Below are 21,335 nucleotides of genomic sequence, written 5' to 3' on the forward strand. Positions count from 1 at the left end.
ACATTCAAAGCATAATGGGAGAGGAGGAGAAAGGGAAAAGGAGAGGGGAGAGGTGGAGGGGAGGAGAAAAGAGAGGTAGAAGGATGAGGAGAATAGGGAAGGGAAGGGGAAAGAGGGAATCAAAGAGATGGAAAAGGGGGAAGGTGAGAGAGGGGGATGGGACAGAAAAAGAGAAAAGAAAGAAGATGGTGAGGAAAGGCAAAGAATGGGGGAGAAGCAAGGCAGGCAGATCACCTGCCAATGAGACTCCTGCGCAAAGCACTGGGGTGTCTGCCATTAGTAAGACTAGACTAATGAAGAAGCTGTGTTTTGCACCCCTGAGCAGAGAGGCAGGATGGTGTGAAAACAGACTCCTTGCTCTCAATTGAATTTTGCTTGCAAGTGAAGACAATTGAATGTCGTAGGAAGTTGGAAAGACCTTCCTGTCTGTGTTCATTTTCAGAAGAGAAGCACCCAGATCGCCATTTTAATCTAACAGTGTTATATAATGGAACCACTTCTCTCAAGGCATGTTACTTAAGAAAGGGCAGCGCTAAGGACAGGGATCAGTTCCCTGGATTGGGGGTTCTTCCCCAGATCCCTGGACCCCTTCCTTGCCACAGCTGTCTTGAGCCTCACGGAGCAAGCCTTTCCTGCTTTATCCTCCCACCCTTAGGATATGGCTGCTGTCAGCCTCCTCCCACGAATGTGTCTTGTAGCACCATCAGAAAGCAAGGCCCTCTGTAGCTGCCCTGTCCACTTCAGCACCTTGGTGCAGCCCTTCATTGCTGCAGGGTGAAGAGTCTCACCTAAAACCTTGAGTGTCACGGAGTAATTGTGAGCCTGTCAGCAGGCTCCTGGGGCTGAGACAAAGACCCTCCCTCCACAGCTTGATCCCACTGACCAGCTATGTGCAGGACTTCACGGTTACGCAAGAAGCCTCCAGAATAAAAAGTGTCCATTGCTGTCACGAGCAGGAGATATCAGGTGAACCCAGAGCAGGGAGCAGTTGTTACGGGTGCTAAGAGCTAATGCTGGGATGAAGAGAGCACTAGGAGACACTGGGTGAGCTATCCTTTCAGTTAAAACATGCTGAGCAAGTGGGAAAGAAAGTGACACACGCCTAAGAGGACAACCCCAGGTAGGAAAGCTTTATTTTGGTCATGGTTTCTGCAGCTTCGGTCCTCCATTTCTTGGCTCTGTTGTTTCTGGGGCTGCGGTAGGATAGACCGAATGGAGCTGCTCGTTCGTTCCATGGCAACCAGAAGGCAGACAGAGAGAATGTCCTAGCTGATAAGATCCCTCCTTCTTCCCCTTTGGTTCCTGCTGGACCTCCTCCCAACTGTGAATGGGATGGCACCATCCACAGCTAAAGCAAGTCCCCTCCTGCCCCCCAGCCCTTCACTAATCATCTCTGGAAATACCTTCACAAACACACTGAGATGTGTGTTCCCTACCTAATATCAAGCTCCCTACCCAGGGCTGCCCTGTAGTGGGTACATACCCAAGGAAACCTCAGCTCCAACTTTGGGTTGTATTCCCTGGAAGTCTCCCCTGGTCACAAGTCCTTATTATTGACTCTCTCCTCGGTGTCATACACTAAGACCCTGTGACTCAACGTTTGACACTACTGTGTCCCGTGCAATGTTTTCAGGCATCATCCAAACAATGAGATGCCTGTGCTTACTTGTCCTCTGAATACCCCACAAAGCCTGACGCATGCATCTGTAGTCATCCTTACATGCAGCAAGTGTCCGCTAAGTACTTTTTAGGTGCACGGTATATCCACCCTCCATCACCATGATACTAGAAGCTCAGGTGCTGAAAAGGATCCCTGGAGTTCACCAAGGCTTCCTGGAGGTGATATTTCAGCAGACTCCCAGTAGCCTAAGAAGGAGGGTGGAGTTAGGGAAGGGTGTTGGGGATACGTTTCAAAATGCAAATCTATCTAGACAAAGTCCCAGGAATGTGTGTGTGTGTGTGTATGTGTGTGTGTGTGTGTGTGTGTGTGTGTGTGTGTGTATTAGACAGAGAGACAGAAAGAGACAGAAACAGATAAAGTGCGTAACAAAGAGAGAAAGGCTAATAGAGCAACCAAAAGTCGCTATACAGTGGGGTGTATAGGGCCCAGAGTCAAAGGGCAGCATCTCACCCGCTATGCACCTCTGTCCCCAGCTACAGGACACTGGCCACGGAGCACGAGGCGCTCATGCAGAAGTACCTGCACCTGCTGCAGATAGTAGAGACAGAGAAGACGGTGGCCAAGCAGCTGCGACAGCAGATTGAGGATGGCGAGATCGAGATCGAGCGACTGAAGGCGGAGGTGACTGCAAGCTGGGGTCCCCAGACCAGATCCATCCCGATTTCTACAGGACACAGGGGGCACAGGGTGGACAAGCTCAGTCTCTGACCTCAAGCTTAGGATGAGGTGGTGGGAGCTAAGAGGGGTGATCCAGCACTCAGACTTGGTTTGGATGCCACCTCTTGTTTACCAAGTGCCACCGGGAGCATGTCCCCACTTCTATGCTCCTGAGTTGTTTCACACAATGCAGGGTCTTAGCTATGACCTGGCTAAGTGACAAGGCAGAGTGACAGTTTATGGACAAGTTATTAGATGGTTCAAGAACACATGAGCTGTCACTAATTGTCAGCCTTAGTTTCGGGAGGTGCCATATCACCTGTAAGAATTATTGTGGGCTCTCTCTGTGCCTACACCGATACACAAGTACCAAATGGCAAATCGCAGGCTCCTATCCTTCGGTTAGTCTTTCTACTCTGTACAGAGCCAATGACAGTCTTCCAGAGGCTAGCCCAAAATTGTCCTCTTTCTAACTCTCCTGGCTCTTTCTGGGCTCCATCCTACTCTAGAGAGAAGCTCCGAGGACTCTGTTAGACCAACACAGAACACACACGCACACACACACAAAGAAAGAGAGAGAGAGAAGGAGGGACTGAGGGAAGGAGGGAGAGAGAGAGAGAGAGCAGGGAAGGACTGTGGCCCATCACCCAATTTCTAACTCCCTGGCCAAGAGCTGCGTGCGGGGTGACAGTCAGTCATTCACTCATGAAACATCTATGCTCACCCACTGCAGACCTCACTCTCTTGCCCAGGTCCCAAGTGTGCAGTGGCCTAGCACCACCACCCAGCATCCCAGAGCACTGAACTGCCCTACCCACCTGGCATTTGCATGGTATCCCCCTTCTTTGGCATACCTTTCTCATGGCCACGTTTTCCACCTGGCCAAATCCTACCGAGGACAGCCACCTCACCGTGGGGCTTCTGACCAGCTTGTGAGCAGGCTCTGTGCCTGCTCACAAGGATTTCTCAAGCACAACACAGTGCCAACAGACACACCAGCTCCCTTGTCTGTCTGACTTCAGCAGCCTGGTCAGAACTGCATAAGCGGTAGAGCTGCATCTTCTACCACTGAGTCCCTCTTGCTGGCACGAAAGCTTGTAAGCGCTCGGTGAGTGAGTGATCACAGACTCTGAAGGGCAATAGCAGTGAGGAGATGTCTTCCTTGCTAGTCTGCTGTGTAAAAATGTGAACAGGGGAATGATGGGGCTGTGTGAGCCCCGCTCCTGACAAGGTGCTTGAAAGCCAGAAAGTATAATAAATTCTGGCCGTACTTGGCCTTAAAATCTTTCATTGGTTTGTGTGTCAGGTGCAGAGGGCAGAGCCCCAACAAATCCCATCACTACCACCCTCTGTGCAAATAGCAAAACTTGCCAAGAAAGTAGGCTGGTGTGACGGTGAAGACCATTAGGCCAGGAGGAAGGTGTTGACCAAGCTGTAGAAGCCTCTGAGCTTACCCAGAGCTCGCGCGTGCGCGCGTGCATGCATGTGTACACTACAGCCTTTTTGAGTGCCGGCTAAAAGAATCATTTTATTTCAACATGTAAATATGTACATGTTCTAAGATTTAGGGTTGAGGAGAAAGTAAAAAGAAGTGGTACAGAGAGAAAAGGGGGAGGGGCAGAAAGAGAGCGGGCAAGCAGGTCCTCTCTCCACTGAACATTCCAGCTAGATGTTTTCAGACACTCTCCAGGCGAAGGCCAGCCAGGGTAATTTTAGCCGCCTAAGAGTGGAGAGCCAGCAACTGCTCACTCCACTTTCAAAGGCTTCGATGGTTCATTTTTGAGAGCCATTCATCCTGAGGTTCAGCAAGTGGCCTTGAGGGCACACAGCTTCGTGTTCTGAGAAGGGAGCAGCCTGCCGGCAGCAGCCGTGTCCACAGAATCCCCTGAGTGTCTGCCTTCAGATGTGCCGGGCTCGGGGACTGCTGAAGCTTTCTGTGATTTGAGGCTTTTGCAGCTACTGTGGCTCTGATCGGCTTTTAATTCACTTAATTTTGTAGCTAGCAAGGGCAGTGTTGCATGCTGGGTCCTGTGCTAGCCACCAGGCGCTGTAATGAATGAGACCACTCTCCAGGGAACTCTGGCCAAAGCAGGGGGAGGGACCGGGTAGCTTTTCTTCATGAGAAAGTTCTTTCTTCTCACTATGTGAGTGTGAGCCCTGGTGAGATGTTCACTGACTTGTGCACTGGGACAGTCTCAGATAGACTTACAGTGTGCTGCTCCTGGGCACCAGCCCTTGGTCTTGATTCTCTATGATCCCCAAATAACACAAATGGAGGCTGTTTTCTGGGTCATGTCAGGGGCTACATTAGCTTTCTGGACAAGTAGTTAAGCTCCAAAGAGAACTTTGATCCCAAGAAATGCTCCACGGTAACCCGGAGAGGAGAGAGAGCAGCCAGCAGAGCCGCACTCTAAGCTGCTAGCTCTGATCTGATCTCTTCCCCCGTGTGCTTTTGTCAGAAAGATAAAGGACAGCCCAACAGGTGAGTGTCGCCTACCACAGAGACGCTTGTTCATACACGTTCACTGCTGCCATACTCACAATAGCTGGGGTGTTGAGGCAGCAGATAGATGCACAAAGAAAGCGTAGCACGTAATACAATGTGGAACTTTATGCAGCCATAAAGAATAATGAAATAATGATGTTTGCAGGAAAATGAATAGAACTGGGTATCTCTGCATTAAGTCAAACAAGACAGAAATGGGCAAATACGGCACGTTGTCCCACATGTTGGAAATTAGATTTAAGATTACATATGTGTGTGTTTCTGTGTGTGTGTGTTGTATCTGTCATGAAACTCAAAGGGGGATCATAAGAAGGGACGATAAGATCTTAAGGAGTTGAAGGGAAAGAAGGGGATGGATACATATAGTTAAAAAGCAGAGAGGGGGACTATCTGGGAGAAGGAGGAAAACCAGTGACAGGGCCAGGGGTGGCATAGAAGGACAGCAGGAAGGGAGTACATGGGAACAAAGGATAATGAAAGTGCGTGTAAAGAAAATTCTGACACAGGCTGCGAAACAGACAAAACACCAAGAGGGCAATGCTAAGCAAATACCAAGTGACTGCCCATGAGCTTCCTAGTGTAAAAATTCACAGATGTGGAAATTCACAGAGTCTGTCGGCCACTGGAGGAGGCAGGACTTACTGGATAGTGGGCACAGAGTTTCCATCTGAAGAGGAGCACAGAGAGGGGTGGTGATGCTGGCTGCATGTTACAAATAGGCAGGACACCTCTGAACAACGGTTCACTGGGGGAGGGCAGCGAGATGGCTCATCAGGTAAGGGCACTTGCCTCCAAGCCTGACAGTGTAAGTTCAATCCTGGACCCCACATGGTGGAAGGAGAGAACTGACTCTTGAACGTTCTCTTCCGGCCCCCACAAACACACGGACAGGCACACACACGCAAACAAATACATAAACAATCCTTTGTTTTGTTTTGTTTTTAAATGGTTGATGGGTCCTAAGGAGTTGGCTGCATCAGGAAAGTCTCTGACGTGCAAGCACAAGGACCTGAGTTCAGATCCCCAGAAGCCAAGTTAGCCATGGTGGTACATGCCTGAACTGATGAGCTTCAGGGTTAATGTGACCTGGTCTCAAAAAGTACAGGTAAAGAGCGAGTAAGGAAAGACCTCAGGCCTCCATATACAGGAACATACCAGTGCACATTCTCCTGAACACACATGCACACACCACACATGTACATGCTACTACCCATGGCTGGGGGAGATTCACATGGTATGCTATATCTTACCACAGTAAAATAAAAAGGGACTCGTGGTTTGCAGAACCTGGAAGAGAATCATAGATTGGGTTATAGCCAGTCCTCATACATAGAAGGGCCTGTCCACACTCTGATGGCCCCAAGGTACCCAAGGTACACCTGTTCCAATCCAGCATGCACTACTGTATAGTCATCTGGGACCTGTGTGGTTCGCTGACATGATACTAGGCTCAGGAGATTCCGCTCATAATGCTGTTGGCTCCTGTGACCTATGATTCTGTTGCAGATTGCATCCCTGCTCAAGGACAATGAACGCATCCAGTCCACCCAGACTGTCACCCCCAATGATGAGGACAGTGACATCAAGAAAATTAAGAAGGTCTGTATCACCCCTGGCTGGCAGTGTCCACCTACCCTCACACATGTCCTCGTGGTGAGCCACTCACCCAGTCACCTCAGTTCTAGAAGTGGAACCAGGAGCAGTGTGTCTCTTTTGACACCTGTCACACCACCCTTTCTGGTTGTCTCTGATAGTGAGGGTGATCTAGCCCCATTTTATAGAGACAAGGGAGAGGAAGGAGGGGGTGGGGTCAGGACCAAGGTCTAGGGCGTCTCCTTTAAGAGTTTTTCTCCAAGTGCTGTGCAGCCTCATCTAACCCCTCAGACACCTTTCCGCCATCGCTTACTTGCTTGTTACACACACACACACACACACACACACACACACACACACACACACACACACCTGCCCACTCTTCACCAGGACTCAGCAGGGAGCTGGCTTTCATAAGACCCCAAAGTCAGCCACTGCTTGGGCCCTGGGAGTTCCCAAGGGAAAAGCTGTCTCCCAAAGCTTCAGGGACCTGCCCAATAGCCAGGGTAATAACAATACCATGGGAAGGAGCCTGGCTATGTTTTCATTTTGCCACACTTAGGGAGATGGCTCGCCCTAAGGTCAGCCGATGACACAAGTGGCTCTTCTTTGTCTAGTTTGCAGTAAGGGCCCCATGCCACACAGACCAGAAACTTCCAACGTATCCCAAGGAGGGTCAAGTCCAGCCTCTCCCCCTGTATATATGGCTTTCAGCCCATGTCTATTTCTTCATTTATATTTGTTGTTAGTGCTTTAAGAGCTAAACACTTCACCCAGAAATCTGGATATCTCGTTTCTCAAAAATAGAAATTTGCAGCGTTCATTAGCCACTTTCTATGTGCCAGATGCTACATTCTGGGAGCTTGGTGCAGATTAAGTGGATCCTCTGTAAAAGCCTCTGAGATTAGATCATCATCATCTCCTTCTCAAATCTGAGGACTCAGAGACACAGAGAGGCCAGGTGACTTGTCGAAGCTGACACAGCAAATCTCTGCAGGGAGACGTTCAAACCCAGGCACCGGTTCCTGAGCCCTGCCCTCAGCTGCATGAACACGTGACCCCCTGGGGGAGCAGATCTAACAACCTGGGCCACCTCTTATACACGGGCAGCAGTGTCAGCCCCAGGCAGGAGACGCTGCCATCTCCCGTTCCCAAGCCTGCCTCCTGCCACGTGCATATGTAGGAGCTCTCAGGTTCACGCAGGCAAACATGGGGAGTTGGCACCAGGTCCCACCAAGGCAGGGACAGCTGGCTCTGCTGTGCCCCTGAACATCTCAGCCCACCCCTCCACGTAGGGCAGCTCTTTCTGCCTGCAGCATTTGACAAAGGCTGCCTGACATCCAATCCCATATCTGTTTCTTGGGGATTTAAAGCCCTCCCTTTTCCACAAAGGCCTCCCTGTGCTTAGAGACAAAGCTCTATTGCTGGCTGGCTTGCTGTCCATGGCCAGTGCCCTTCAGTAAAGAGTCCTGTATGCTGGTCCCCAGTTTCTTTGTCCCTCCCTGTGCAGATCACGAGCTTGTGCATAGCTGAGTAGCCCCAAGAGTGAAGGAGGTAGGTGACCCTGGATTCAAACCCTGTGCAGCTGATAACAACTCTGTGTGTGTGTGTGTACTTGTGTCTTTATGTTTGTGTGTGTGTGTGTGTGTGTGTGTGTGTGTACCTGTGTCTTTGTATCTTTGTCCATTGTCTTAATTAGAGTTTCTATTGCTATGATGAAACACCATGACCAAAACAACTCAGGGAGGAAAAAGTTTATTTGCCTTGTATATCATAATCCATTGAGGGACACCAAGTCAAGAACTTAAACAGGGAAGGAACCTAGAGGCAGGAGCTGATGCAAAGGCCCTGAAAGAATGCTGCTTACTAGCCTGCTCCTCCCGGTTGCTCAGCCTGCTTTCTTAAAGGTGGCACTCAGAGGAAGGACAGCAGGTAGCCAAGAAGAGACTTGATACCCTATGAGAATATATAGGGGGAGGTAATCCCCCTCAGGAACAGTCATAGGGGTGGGGAATAATGGGAAAGTGGGGGGGGGAGGAATAGGAGGATACAAGGGATGGGATAAACATTGAGATGTAACAAGAATAAATTAATAATAATAAAAAAAAAAAAAAGCAGCCAGGAGCACCCACAGTGAGCTGGCCCCTTCCCCATCAATCACTAACTAAGAAAGTGTCCTACGGGCTTGTGTACAACCTGATCTTATGGAAGCATTTTCTCATTTGAGACTTTCCTATCTTATCACTCAAAGCTTGTGTCAAGATCATATAAAACTAGCCAGCACAGGTATGTATGTTGATTTGTATCTGTGTCTTTATGTGTGTGTTCATATGAGCATGTCTGTGTCTGTCTGTGTGTCTTTATATTCTATGTGTATATGTCATGTGTCTGTATATATATGTTTCTCTGTGTGTGATGTGTGGCTGCATGTATGTGTCTCTGTGTGTATGTATGTATGTATCTGCATGTGTCTTTATGCGTTTTTGTGTTCCTGTGTGTATGTGTGTTGTGTGTGTAGTGTGTATTCTTTTTGTGTCTGTGTGTCTCCGTATGTGTTTCTGTGTGTGTATCTATGTGTGTCCATGCACATCCATGAGTGAAGACCCTTTTCCAAGTTCCTGTCACTTATTAGAAACCACTTCTCTCAGCCAACTCCAAAGCCACTGAGCAAGTGCCCAGCTAATTTCCTCACTGAGCTGGGAGAGGCTCCAGCCTGGTGCTGGGCCTCAGAGGCCCTGAAGAGCTGGGGGCAAGCAGATTTGCCATGTTCTGTTCAATTTGATAATTACCCTCTCCAGACAAGCTTTAATTGAAACCTCTGGCCCCTCAGAAGTGTCATTAGACAGGATGCAACCATGCTAGGCACAGCCTAGCAACCTTTTCCTCAGGCGTGCCCTGTGTGGAGACTTGCAGCCCACATTTTTGTTTGTTTGTTTGTTTGTTTTGTTTTGTTTTTGTTTTTGTTTTTTTATGCATTTCCAAAGCAATCAGGGAACTTGTTAAATGCAGCAGGCTGGAGCAGGCCCTGGACCTCACACTCTAACAAGCTGTCAGTCTATACTGTGATGCTCCCCTGTCCCTATCTCACAGACAATTGTCTCAGGAGTTCCAAAGAACATGCTCAGCATCACACGGGCAGCAGGGCCACGCCTGCTCTGCATCTTAGCTCTTCTCCCCATACTCCCAGCAGCAACGATGACCAACTCCCGGTCCCCATCCCTGAGATGCTCACAGATTACAAGACTGAGAGTAACCGATACTAGCATAGACCTCACCCACTCCTCTTAACCAGGTACAGAGCTTCCTACGGGGCTGGCTGTGCCGGCGGAAGTGGAAGACCATCATCCAGGACTACATCCGGTCTCCCCACGCCGACAGCATGCGCAAAAGGAACCAGGTGGTGTTCAGCATGCTGGAGGCCGAGGCTGAGTACGTACAGCAGCTTCACATCCTTGTCAACAATTTTCTGCGCCCACTGCGCATGGCAGCCAGCTCCAAGAAGCCTCCCATAACACACGATGATGTCAGCAGCATCTTCCTGAACAGGTAAGCAGGACGGACAGCAAAGGTGGGACGGAGGCCATGAAGTATTGTTCACCAGATGTTGAGCAGAATCCAGACACAAACCCATGTCTGTTTCCCACCAAATGCATCTGAGGATACTGAAATCCAGAGAGGAAGGAAATAGTTCAAGGTCATATGGGTAAACAGTTTCAGGGCCTGAGATGGGAATATGAACTTAAAGCATTTTGACCAAGGTAAAACCGTTAACAATGACGGCTTTGATTGCACAATTTAGAGGAGGTTGTTACTGACATGTGATGGGCAAAGACCGTGGATGCATCCAAACATTCTAAAATGCACCAGAGCTATTCCACCCAAAGTTCCAATACCACCACTGTCGAGACATTACACTTTCAATATTTAACAGTTACAAATTGTCTTCATCTATTTCATTGCTATAACAAAATACCTGAAGCTGAGTACCTCACTTTTTAAAACGGTTGGAAATACAGCTCATATGGAGAACATCTGCCTGGCTTATGGGAGACCCTCAGTTATATTCACAGAGCCAAAATAAAAAGAAAAGAAAGGAAAAAGAAAGAAAGAAAAAGAAGGAAAGGAAGGAAGAAAGGAAGAAAAGACAACTCATTTGCACTTGTGTTTTGGAAATTGAAGAGCTTAACAGCAGCCTTAACTTCTGGAAGACTCTTGTGGTAAGAGCCTCAGTAGACAGAGCATGAAAAAAGAGACATCCCATGATGAACAAGGAAACAAAAGTGTAGAATGATTATTAATGCGGTATAAATCATAATTTAGTATGGTGTCACTGTATCTTTAGCCGGCTATTTACTCAAGTAACGACACATGGAGACTAGGATTTATTTAATTAGCCTAGAGGGCAATACTGAGCAATAATTACTCTATCCTGAACCTCCAAGCTAATCTGGCTTCCTCCCAGCTAAATTCCCCATCATACTTGCGTTTTAATCATCTCCTAGCTCTGGTTCATTGTCCTGATGCAATCTGGTCCTCTCCTCATGGCTCAATCCCACTTCCTCTTTCTCTTCCCCTCGATGGACCCAGACATCCCACCCTATTGTCTCTATCAATCAGCATTGGCTGATCAGCATTTTATTAGCAGAACAGGCAACAAATGGTGGGCGTGGTTACACAAACTTGACTTAGAGCAAACTCGACAAAGCTGTGTCTGGATTAAAACCAGATAGTAGGGTAGAGAAATTAGCATTTGAATAAACAAGTGTAAATTTACACAGTGCACAACAACATTATGCCAACACAAGAGAGCAAGAGGGACTAGTTTCACTTTTACGACAATCCATTCTTTCTAGAACCAGCCCACTCGGTGAGGCCAAACCCACAGTGCGAATCCACCAGCCACGCCTTTCTGACAATGTTCCTGGCCAAGTTATCTCCCACTAGGCTACACCTCTCCAAGGTCCCACCACTTGCCAGGATCACCAGATTAGAGACCAGGGTTCCACGTGAATCTTGCCAAGAATAATCTGTAGCTCACAAAAGGCCACCAGAGTTAGATGAAGCTTGTTCTTTATCTTGTGGCCAGTAACCTGGAGGCCAGGTTCAGATGTCAGCTCTCAGCTGCCAGCCACCCCTCACCTAATGGAAAGAGTCTGCAGCCTTTCAGTTGCTGCGCTTCTTCATCAGCCTCTTTCTAGAAAGACTTTCCTTAGGAGACAACAATTCGAGTACACTTTCTGGTGGGTGACAAAATTACATAAACTAGAAAAAACGCAACAGAAAAGCAGGCAGAGAAATAGAATGCTGTTCCCAGACAGTCCTCACAAGGAGTAAGGCGGCTCACTTGTGCCTCTGCCTGTTCATCTAACTGTGTTTCTCTTATAAATCTCCATCACTCTGTTATTTTACTAACAAATTTGCCCCTCATCTGGGTCCTCTACTCGGATACTTGGGACATGGGCCGCTTTCTCCATACCTGACTCTTCTGCCAAGAGAGTGTGGCAAGTTTTAAAGGCCTGTGGGACACCATGCAGTAATGGGAGAGGCAACAAAAGTCAGCGTGTGGAGCAGGGCTGGCACCATGGATGTGGATGGGGGCATCAGAATGGCAGCAGTCGGGGAAGAAACACAGAGATGCGGGGGACGGAAAGAGCTTCTGGCCTTCTGACCATTGAGAAGCTGAGTCACTGAGACCTTGTTGGGAACAGTCACAGCTCTGTGACAATTGTATTTTCCTGACAGGTTAGGCCATGGTTGCAAGCTTTGGGACTGTTTAACACTATCACTAAGACATAATTTTGCCTTTTTGCTTATTTATTTATTTATTTATTTATTTATTTATTTATTTTTGAGTCAGGACCTCACTATGTAGCCGTTTGAATTCACAAAATCAGGCTGCTGGCTGTCTCTGCCTCAAGGGCTTGGATTAAAGGTGTCGGTCAATGTTTGAGCTGCATTTGGACTCCTTTAACCTGATATTTTTGCTTGGATGTTCGTGCTATAGGCTAGGTGTGGTGACCCACACCTGCAGCCCAAACATTCAAAATCCGTAGGGCTGCGTCGTACATAGTGAGACCATGTCCGAGAGAGACAGGGACAATGTTTATAAATGTGTAAAACATTTAACCAAGCATGTCTCAAGTGCGCATTATAATATACCCTGAAAAAAATCAGCTTCAAATTTGTGTTGGGAGCTTTCCCATTATAAAGCTAGCTTTACTTTTATATGAAAATCAAGGAATGCCATCGTGAGAAAAGAAAACCACAGACGGGTACCTCTCATGAGGGTGGATGCAAAATATCACATTGAGCCCAGGAGTGTAGAAGAGCAATAATACAAAAAAAAAAAAAAAAACAGGATTTATTTCAAGGCTGCAAGGTTGGTTTGATATTGAAAATTAACCAGCATAACTGACTGTATTGTCTTGCTATAACTGTCCCTCAGTAATTGTGAGAGACTGGTTCCCAGACCCATGCAGATGACAAAACCTGCAGGTATTCACCTCTTTGTGCAAAACAGCCTAGAATTTGAATATAACCCTCACCTCATCCCATAGACTTTAAATCATCTCTAGATGACTAATAATAACAAATACCATGTGAGCATTATTCAAATAGTTAGGATATGATATTTAAAGAACAATGACAAGAAAGTCTGTGAATATTCTCTATAGACACAATTTTTATACATTTATTTACTTTTATGTGTATGATGGGTTCTCCTACCTGCATGCATGTGTATCACATATGTGCAGTACCAAGGAGGTCAGAAGAGGCTGTTAGATCCCCTAGAACTGGAGTCATAGATGGTTATGAGCCACTGTATAGTTACTGAAAACTGAATCCGGATTCTCTGCAAGAGCAGCATGTGCTTTGAACCATCTTTCCAGCCCCCACAGACACATTTTCTTCAAGCAATTTTCGACTCACATGTGGTTGAACCTGTGGGTTTGGAACCAAGGGGCTCAGGGAGCCAGTGTGTATTAAAGAGAAAAAGCCATGGCCATGTTGGTGTGCACAAATCTGATGCGCTTGGCTTCTTACCTCCCCTGACTTCTTTCTCAAACATGCCTATCCTCCTAGGACCATGGGAGGACAGCACAGTCTTCTCTGCCCTCAGCTTGAAGCTTGATGGTTCTTGTGAGCATAAGAATAGTTGGATTGGCTGGGCAGTGGTGGCACATGCCTTTAATCCCAGCACTCGGGAGACAGAGGCAGGCGGATGGATCTCTGTAAGTTAGCACCAGCCTGGTCTACATAATGAGTTCCAGGACAGCCTGAGCTACCTAGTAAGACCATGTCTTGAAAAAAAAACAACAAACAAAAATAACAGCTGGAATTCTTTTTTAGTCCCCTAGCATAACCCAACCTAGTGCTCTGCACAGTGCTGGGCACATGCCATCCTAAGGTAGTGCTCTCAGGGCCTGCCTGAGTTAGGCTCCTTGTACCAGAGATAGCCCAGGAGGTCAGAATTAGGATTCAGAGCAGTGCTAGAAAGTGTTCAGAGGCACACAACCAGGGACATGGGCTGGAATTTTAACTTAGGTCTGTTTTATGTTAAGGTTTGTGCTTTCCCAGGCCATCTTGCCTTTGCTCTGTTCTCCCGGGAGAGTATAGATCCCAGCACAGGCATCTATCTGAAGTGTGTCCGACCCTATTTAAGCCACACCCTCCCCTCCTACTGTGAGTGCCTTGGAGACAGGTTCCAGAACCTGATCCTGCCTGCCTTCTACCTCAACCATGAGGCAGCGGTCTGGGTACCACACATGAGGAGTGGGGCTTCCTGCTTGTTTACTGAAGGGCATTTCTGTACACAGCTCAGCCCCACTACCTAGCTTGTGAGAGGAAGTGGACAACCCCATTAGAAATCTTATGTCAGTTTGGTGATTTGATTTAATTTAACGGTGTTCATTAAAAGGGTTCTGAAGAAGGAAGAGACCTCTGTCTGGGAAGACAGTGTTGTGGAGGGTGTTAATTGCATGCTTGCCATACCTCTGAAAGATCCTTCACACAAGCAGTGGCAGCAGGCATTGAGTGGCCAGCATGGCCTGCTTACAGACTTGAGCAATTTCCTTCTAATACAATCCATGCCCGGCACTGAGTTCTGGAAACCACAAACTGTGCTAAGGGGCTCCTCTGTCTGGTGAGCAGGGGTATCTTTATACCGATGCTCATTCTGATGATTGACAGTGAGTGACTGCCTGAATCCTCTGGGTTTGGGCCAATGAGGAACTCCATGGAAGAAAGGCCACAATCCATTTCTCATGTCTGAATGATTTGGGTGTGGAGAAGGGCAGGCCCCAAAATCACCATAACTAGCAGAGTGGACAGGCAGGTGTGCTTCTGCCCGGCTCTGGCCCCACTCTTTCCACTTGAAACTGGCCTTGGTCATGCCTCCTTCCTAATCACTGAAGGAGGAGGCAGGTAAGCAGGTCTCACTGCTGCCCTCTCTTCATTGGTGTCTTTGAATGGCATGTCCCTCACTGGTGCCCAGAGCTCTTGTTACCTTTTGGACAATATTCCCTTCCTTGCATACAATCCTAGCACGCCTCTGCTGCAGCAGCCCTCACTACATTTAACCATGTAGTGCATGTATGAGTGTCTGCATGTGTGCACATGTAGAGGCCAAAAGTCAACACTGGGTGTCTCCTTTGATCTCTCTCCATGTCATTTTTTTCCCCTTATCTTTGGAAACGAGATGTCTCTCCCTGCACCTGGATCTCACCAACCTGGCCATACTCAGTGGCCGGCAAGCGCCAAGGGTCCTCTCGCCTGCTTTCCCTGAGCTGGGGCTGCAGTCTTACGCCACCATGCTCACTTTTCCACATTGGCGCTGGAGATCCAAATGCAGCTCCTCGTACTGTAAAGCAAGCGCTTGACCCACCGAGCCACCTCGCAAACCCAAACAATGATTTCTTCACGGTCTAGATCCCCACAGAGGGTGACGGATGACAGGACCACAGCTACGCAGTGCACAATTCCTCAGTTACTGTTCATAAAAGGAGCCAGCAAAACTCATCTGCAAAGGGCCAGATATGAGTATTTTTGTTTCCTAGTGGGAGATGGGAGAAGGAACAGAGGGGTACTGGAGAGGCAAATCTGAACAAAGTACAATAACAAATAAAATGTCATTGCCTTATTCACTAAAAACTTAATTAATAAAAAAATAAGTATTTTAGAGTCTGTGGGTCCTATGTTCCCCATGGCAACTAAGAAATAATAGAGACACAAACACATGGATGGGGTGGCTCGTTCCAATTAGTTTTATTTATACATACTACAATGTGAACTTCTTATAATTTTCACTTATCACAAAATATCTTTTTGAGGGTTCTTCCCCAACCATTTAAAATATATATTTTTAAAAATCCAGATGTGGTGGCACATACCTATAATATCACGACTGAGGAGAAAAAAGCAGGAGAATTCAGAGTTCAAGGCCAGTCTGAGGTACATAGCAGGCTCCTAGTCATCCTTAAATATATAGTAAGATTCTGCCTTTAAAAACACAATTACCTCAAAAGAGTGAAAATCATCCATCCAAGATGAGGTGTGCCATGTGTGGTCCACAGGCCACAGCTGCTAACTTCAGACACAGAATGGGGTGAGACGGGTCCCCACCGGAACTGGGTACCTGGCAGCTCAATCTGTCTTTATCATTGCTAGGGTTGGATTTGGAGTGACCAGCATCAGATCTGCTGCCTGGCCTTGTGTTGGCAGAGCTCTGCACACAGCTCACAGCTTTCCACCTTCAACAGAGTGCACGCACCTAGAAAAATCTATGCTGTGCTCTCTCTTTAGAGAGTAACTGCAAACAGCATTTTAAAAGAATCAATCATTGTTACTTAAACTGACAGAACTGAATAAAATCAATCATTTTTATCTAAACTGACAGGACTGAATAAAATGGAAAGCTTTCCAATTATTCCTATCAAACTTTGATTTTTTTTTTTTTAAGCATACTTAGGGCTGAAGAGATGGCTCAGTTGTTAAGGGCACTCTCTTGCTCTTGCAGAATTGCTCTTGCCACATTGAATTCCAGCACCCACATGTTGGCTCACAACCATAGCTCCAGTCCCAGGGATCCAGTGCCCTCTGTGACCTCCGTAGGCACCAGGCATGCCTGTGGTGCACAGACATACATGCAAGCAAAATATCCACATACCTAAAGTAAAATAAATACATCTAAAAGATTTTTTTTTGTTTTTGTTTTTGGAAACAAGGTTTCTCTATGTAGCCTTGGCTGTCCTAGACTCACTTTGTAGACCAGGCTGGCCTCAAACTCACAGAGATCCAGCTGCCTCTGCCTCCTGGAGTGTTAGGATTGCATCACCATGTCCAGCTCTAAAGGAATTTTCAAGTATACCTGCATGTATATAATACTGCACTCTTTCACCTCCCATTCTCTCTTCTCTCCTCCTCTCCTTCTCCCAACAACAAAAACAAAAAAACAAAACAAAACAAAAAACTCAGTACATACCAAGAGAACAGCCTAGGCAAAAATTTTGAGGCAAGAAAAACCTGAGTACAGTAGACAGAAATAAAGGCAAGAGGCAGCAGCAAAGTGAGAAAGAGGGAAGGATCTGTAAGACAGACTGGGGTGGGGTAGAGGGGGGAATGCAGGCCAAGCTAAGGCCCCTCCAGATAATCAGCTCAGATATTCAAGATATAACTGCTGTGTCAAGAAAGCAGGGTGAGCTGGGGCCGGGAACAGAAGCAGGGGGCCTGTGAGAAAGCCATCAACAATACTCTGGGCAGAGGTGATGGAGAGGCAGCTGCTGCTGAGAGCAGAGCACAGAATCCACAATGTGGAGTGGAGTGACTGAGAAGCTGGCCAGCCGGAGCCGCCATTCAGTGAGAAGAGCAGCAGATGGTGGAGGAGTAGCTGTGCTGGTGAGGTCAGAGGTCACAGTCCACAGGAACATGGGAGTGAGTCCAAAATCCAGGTAGTTTTTAATCCAGACAGGGATAGCTTTTCCCATTGTCGACAGAGTAGCTTAAAAATACGAGGAAAAGGCCAGGCGTGGTGGCGCACGCCTTTAATCCCAGCACTTGGGAGGCAGAAGCAGGCGGATCGCTGTGAGTTCGAGGCCAGCCTGGTCTACAAAGTGAGTCCAGGATGGCCAAGGCTACACAGAGAAACCCTGTCTCGAAAAAACAAACAAAAAAATACGAGGAAAAGATCCTGCTCATGATAGAACCAACAACACGATTATGTATAAATGAACAGAGGACCCAAATGATGAGGGTATATAAAAAAAAAGGACTCAGAAAACACACAAGCAGGGCTTGGGGAGATGGCTCAGTGGGTACTAGGATCTGACTTCCATCCCCACAACCCATGTGAAAAAACTGAGGGTGGCAGAGACAGGTGGAGCCCTAGGCCTCGATGACCAGCCAACCGAGCTTCCTTGATGAACTTCAGGCCAGTGAGACCCTGTCTCAACATAAGGTTAATAGTGTTCCTGAGGAATGCGCCAAAGGGTGCCCTATTCTCACATGGATACGCACCTGCAAACACATATGCTTATATACACACATACACGAGGGGGGGGGGGGTACCAGTGTCCAGATTAGAAATACTCCATGTCAAAAATGTCCTTTCATCAAAAATATTCCCCAAATTTAATACGAATCTACTTAACGTGCAGCCTAGCAAAATGATTTTAGAGTTCACTTGAGCAGTGAAAGACACATTTCCTACTGGCATTAAAATGTTATAAAGAGCATGGGAAGATGGCCAGAAGGGGAGATCAGGTGCTTCACAAACACGAGAGCTGGGGTTCAAAGCCCCAGCAACGCACATATGCTGGGAGGGTGCAGTGTTCTGCCTGTAGTCCCCCAAACAAACTGGCTAGCTAGACAAAGGAACCAACAAGCTCTGGGTTCAGTGAGAGACTCTGACACAAACCATGCTGTGGAGAGCAACTGAGGAGGACATCTGACATCAACTTCTTGTCGTCACACCCATGGAAGCACGCATGCACACTTGCACATGCCACATACATACAAAAGTGGGTAAAGTAGTGTGGGGTAAGGTAGATGGATGCATAGATAGACAGACAGACAGATAGATTATAGATAGATAGATAGATAGATAGATAGATAGATAGATAGATAGATAGATAAAGAGAGGGAGGGAGGGAGGGAGGGAGGGGGGAGAAAAAAGGTGCATCATAACTTGATGGAAACACCCAGGACCAGAACCAGCCAGCAGGTCACCAGATCAAAAAACAAATCCAGACTCAGGTTGAAGAATGTGTGGGAATTTAGTAAAATCCACTGACATTCTGACTTTAATTGGACAACCCGCATGCCAAACAAAGAGAAAGGTCACCTTCATATCCTTCTTCTCACATTGCACCAAAGCAAGCTTTGCTTGACTATTTTCACATAAAATAAAATACAGGTGAACACGGATGCCACAGAGGATCTGGGAAAGGCCTAGTGTCCAAGGTTGAAGCCAAAAGAAAACAGAGAACCTCCCAGAGCAAAATGGACAATCCCATCACCACCCTTGATAAACCTGAAGCGAATGATGGGACTCGCACATGCCAGACCTGTGTTTGAGAAAGCTGTCTCAAGTTCCTGAGAGAAAGAGTAACTGGGCATCAGTAGGCAGTTCCCAAAATAGAGACCAATGGCCAATATGCATAAAAAAATGTTCCACCATCTCACTGTGTGTGTGTGTGTGTGTGTGTATGTGTGTGTATGTGTGTGTGTGTGTGTGAGTGTGTGTGTGTGTCTGCATGTGGGCACATGTATGTACAGGTCAGAGGGAAAGCTTGTGCGTCTGTGTGTCTTCTCCTTCCACCATGCTTGACACAGGGGCTCTGCTGTTTACTGCCGTGAATACCTGTCTCTACTCCCCATCTCCCCACAAGAGCGCTGGATTACAGGTGTATGCTACTACATCCAGCTTATTTGTATTCTAAAGATCCAAACTCAGCTCACCACACTTATTCAGAGGGTACTTTATCCACAGAGCCATCTCCTGAGACATTTTTTTTTAACAACTCAAGTCAAGATAGAACCATTGGTTTTTTGTTTGTTTGGCTTTTCTTACAGGGTGGGAAACAGTGGTGATTTCTGGTTTTCAGGCTATGGTGAAGTTCTTTCTCAAAGTCCACACTCTTAGGAGGCATGCTTTGCTTTCTGTAGCACATTCCTTTCACCACGCTGAACAGACGTGACCAACCCCCACAGAGCATACCCATTAAACAACACGGGTTCCGTTTATGTCCCTGCCACAGTTTGGTAATTCCTGTGGAATTTCAAATTTTACTACGTTATGATGGTCTGTGACCAGTGACTTTGATGTTATGACCTAATTGTTTAGATGTCATGTATCTTAAGATGATCCATTTGAGGTCACTCATGGTGGCGCACACCTTTAATCCCAGTGCTCGGGAGGCAGAGGCTGGTGGATCTCTGTGGGTTCGAGGCCAGCCTGGTCTAAAGATCAAGATCGAGGTCAGCCTGGGGTGTTACACAGAGAAACCCTGTATAAAACAAACAAAACAAAACAAAAAGAGGATCCGTTTGATGTGATAAATGCCACATACGTTCTGGCTGCTCCACTAGCTGGCCGTTGCTGTACCTCACTTGCTGTCCCCTGGCCTCCCTGTCCCCAGAGATGATGCTGAAATTGGAGCAGTAACTCTACAGTGGCCCCTGGGTGTGTGAGTAAAGCTCAGTCTCAATACTCTTTTTCAAATCAAAAGCAAAAACATTGAGCAGTGAAAACAGCATGCTGAGAACTGAATCGCCTGAGAGCCAAGCTTCTTGCAACAAACAGCCAAGTTTACAAGACAAAGAAAAGGACCTTGAAGGGAATAAAACAAATATTAATAATAAAAAAGAGCCACTCCAAGACTGGAGAGGGGGCTTTGTGGCTAAGTACTCCTTCCGCTTTTGCAAAGGACCCGAGTTCTCTTCCCAGCACCTATGTTAGGTGGCCTGTAACTCTTCTAGCTCCATGAACCCCTGTGCCTCTGGCATCCTCACATGCCTGCACTGATGGGCACATACCTACACTCAGACACATAATTAAAAATAATAAATATAACTCTTTATATTAAGAAAAGAAGGTGCACCGGGCGTGATGGCGCACGCCTTTAATCCCAGCACTCGGGAGGCAGAGGCAGGCGGATTGATGTGAGTTCGAGGCCAGCCTGGTCTACAAAGTGAGTACAGGATGGCCAAGGCTACACAGAGAAACCCTGTCTCGAAAAAAAAAAAAAAAAAGAAGAAGAAAGAAAAGAAGGTGCTGGTCCAGGAAACATACCAATGCTAAGGAGAGAGACGTTCTCAATGATCCACGAAGAAGCTTAAATAAACAGTGGCATTGCCTGAGGGAGGGACATAATCCATAGTGATTCGCTAACTCTCTTGAGGTGAGGAAGCCTAGAAGCTGGCAGACATTCATAGAGAGAAGCCATTCCTCCAATGTGCAGTGCAAGGTGACGCATCACGCGCTGGTGGGGAAAGTGGAGTAAGTTATCCAGAAGATGCATTAGAGAAACTCACAAAGGCGGCTGCACTCCACACCCGATTTTCCATGTGGACCAGAGAGCCTCCTGTGGAAGACTGTCACAGCTACAGAGACATCGGTCTCTGGCTTCAGAGCTTCAAAGAAGCGACTGTCTTGTTAAGGACCTAGAAGTAGAGTTGAAGCCAGTGGTCATTTAAAATTCTGAATGAGCAAGATCCTGAATCTCCCTCACCTGTGCTCTGTCTAGAGGGACCAGGCATAGCTATAAATACATGGACTGTTGAGACCTAATACTAAGGAAAAACAAAGGTCCCTTCCAAAACAGTACCAGTGATTGACAATGCACCTGGCCACCCCAGAGCTATGATGGAGACGTACAAAGCAAATGTTTATTTCATACCTGC

At 47.1% G+C, this 21,335-nt stretch overlaps 1 protein-coding gene across 2 annotated transcripts in view; it reads left to right on the top strand.

Annotated features, from left to right (window-relative positions):
• Window positions 1-21,335, top strand: part of Rasgrf1 (Ras protein specific guanine nucleotide releasing factor 1) — a 106,477-nt gene that overhangs the window by 24,551 nt on the left and 60,591 nt on the right. For both annotated transcript variants that reach the window (XM_051140231.1, XM_051140232.1), the window contains exons 3-5: window positions 2,155-2,302; window positions 6,351-6,443; window positions 9,730-9,983. In XM_051140231.1, the coding sequence (XP_050996188.1) occupies window positions 2,155-2,302; window positions 6,351-6,443; window positions 9,730-9,983 (495 nt within the window). The remainder of the gene's footprint in view (window positions 1-2,154; window positions 2,303-6,350; window positions 6,444-9,729; window positions 9,984-21,335) is intronic.

Source organism: Acomys russatus, chromosome 32, assembly GCF_903995435.1.
Source record: "Acomys russatus chromosome 32, mAcoRus1.1, whole genome shotgun sequence".
Taxonomy (NCBI): domain Eukaryota; kingdom Metazoa; phylum Chordata; class Mammalia; order Rodentia; family Muridae; genus Acomys; species Acomys russatus.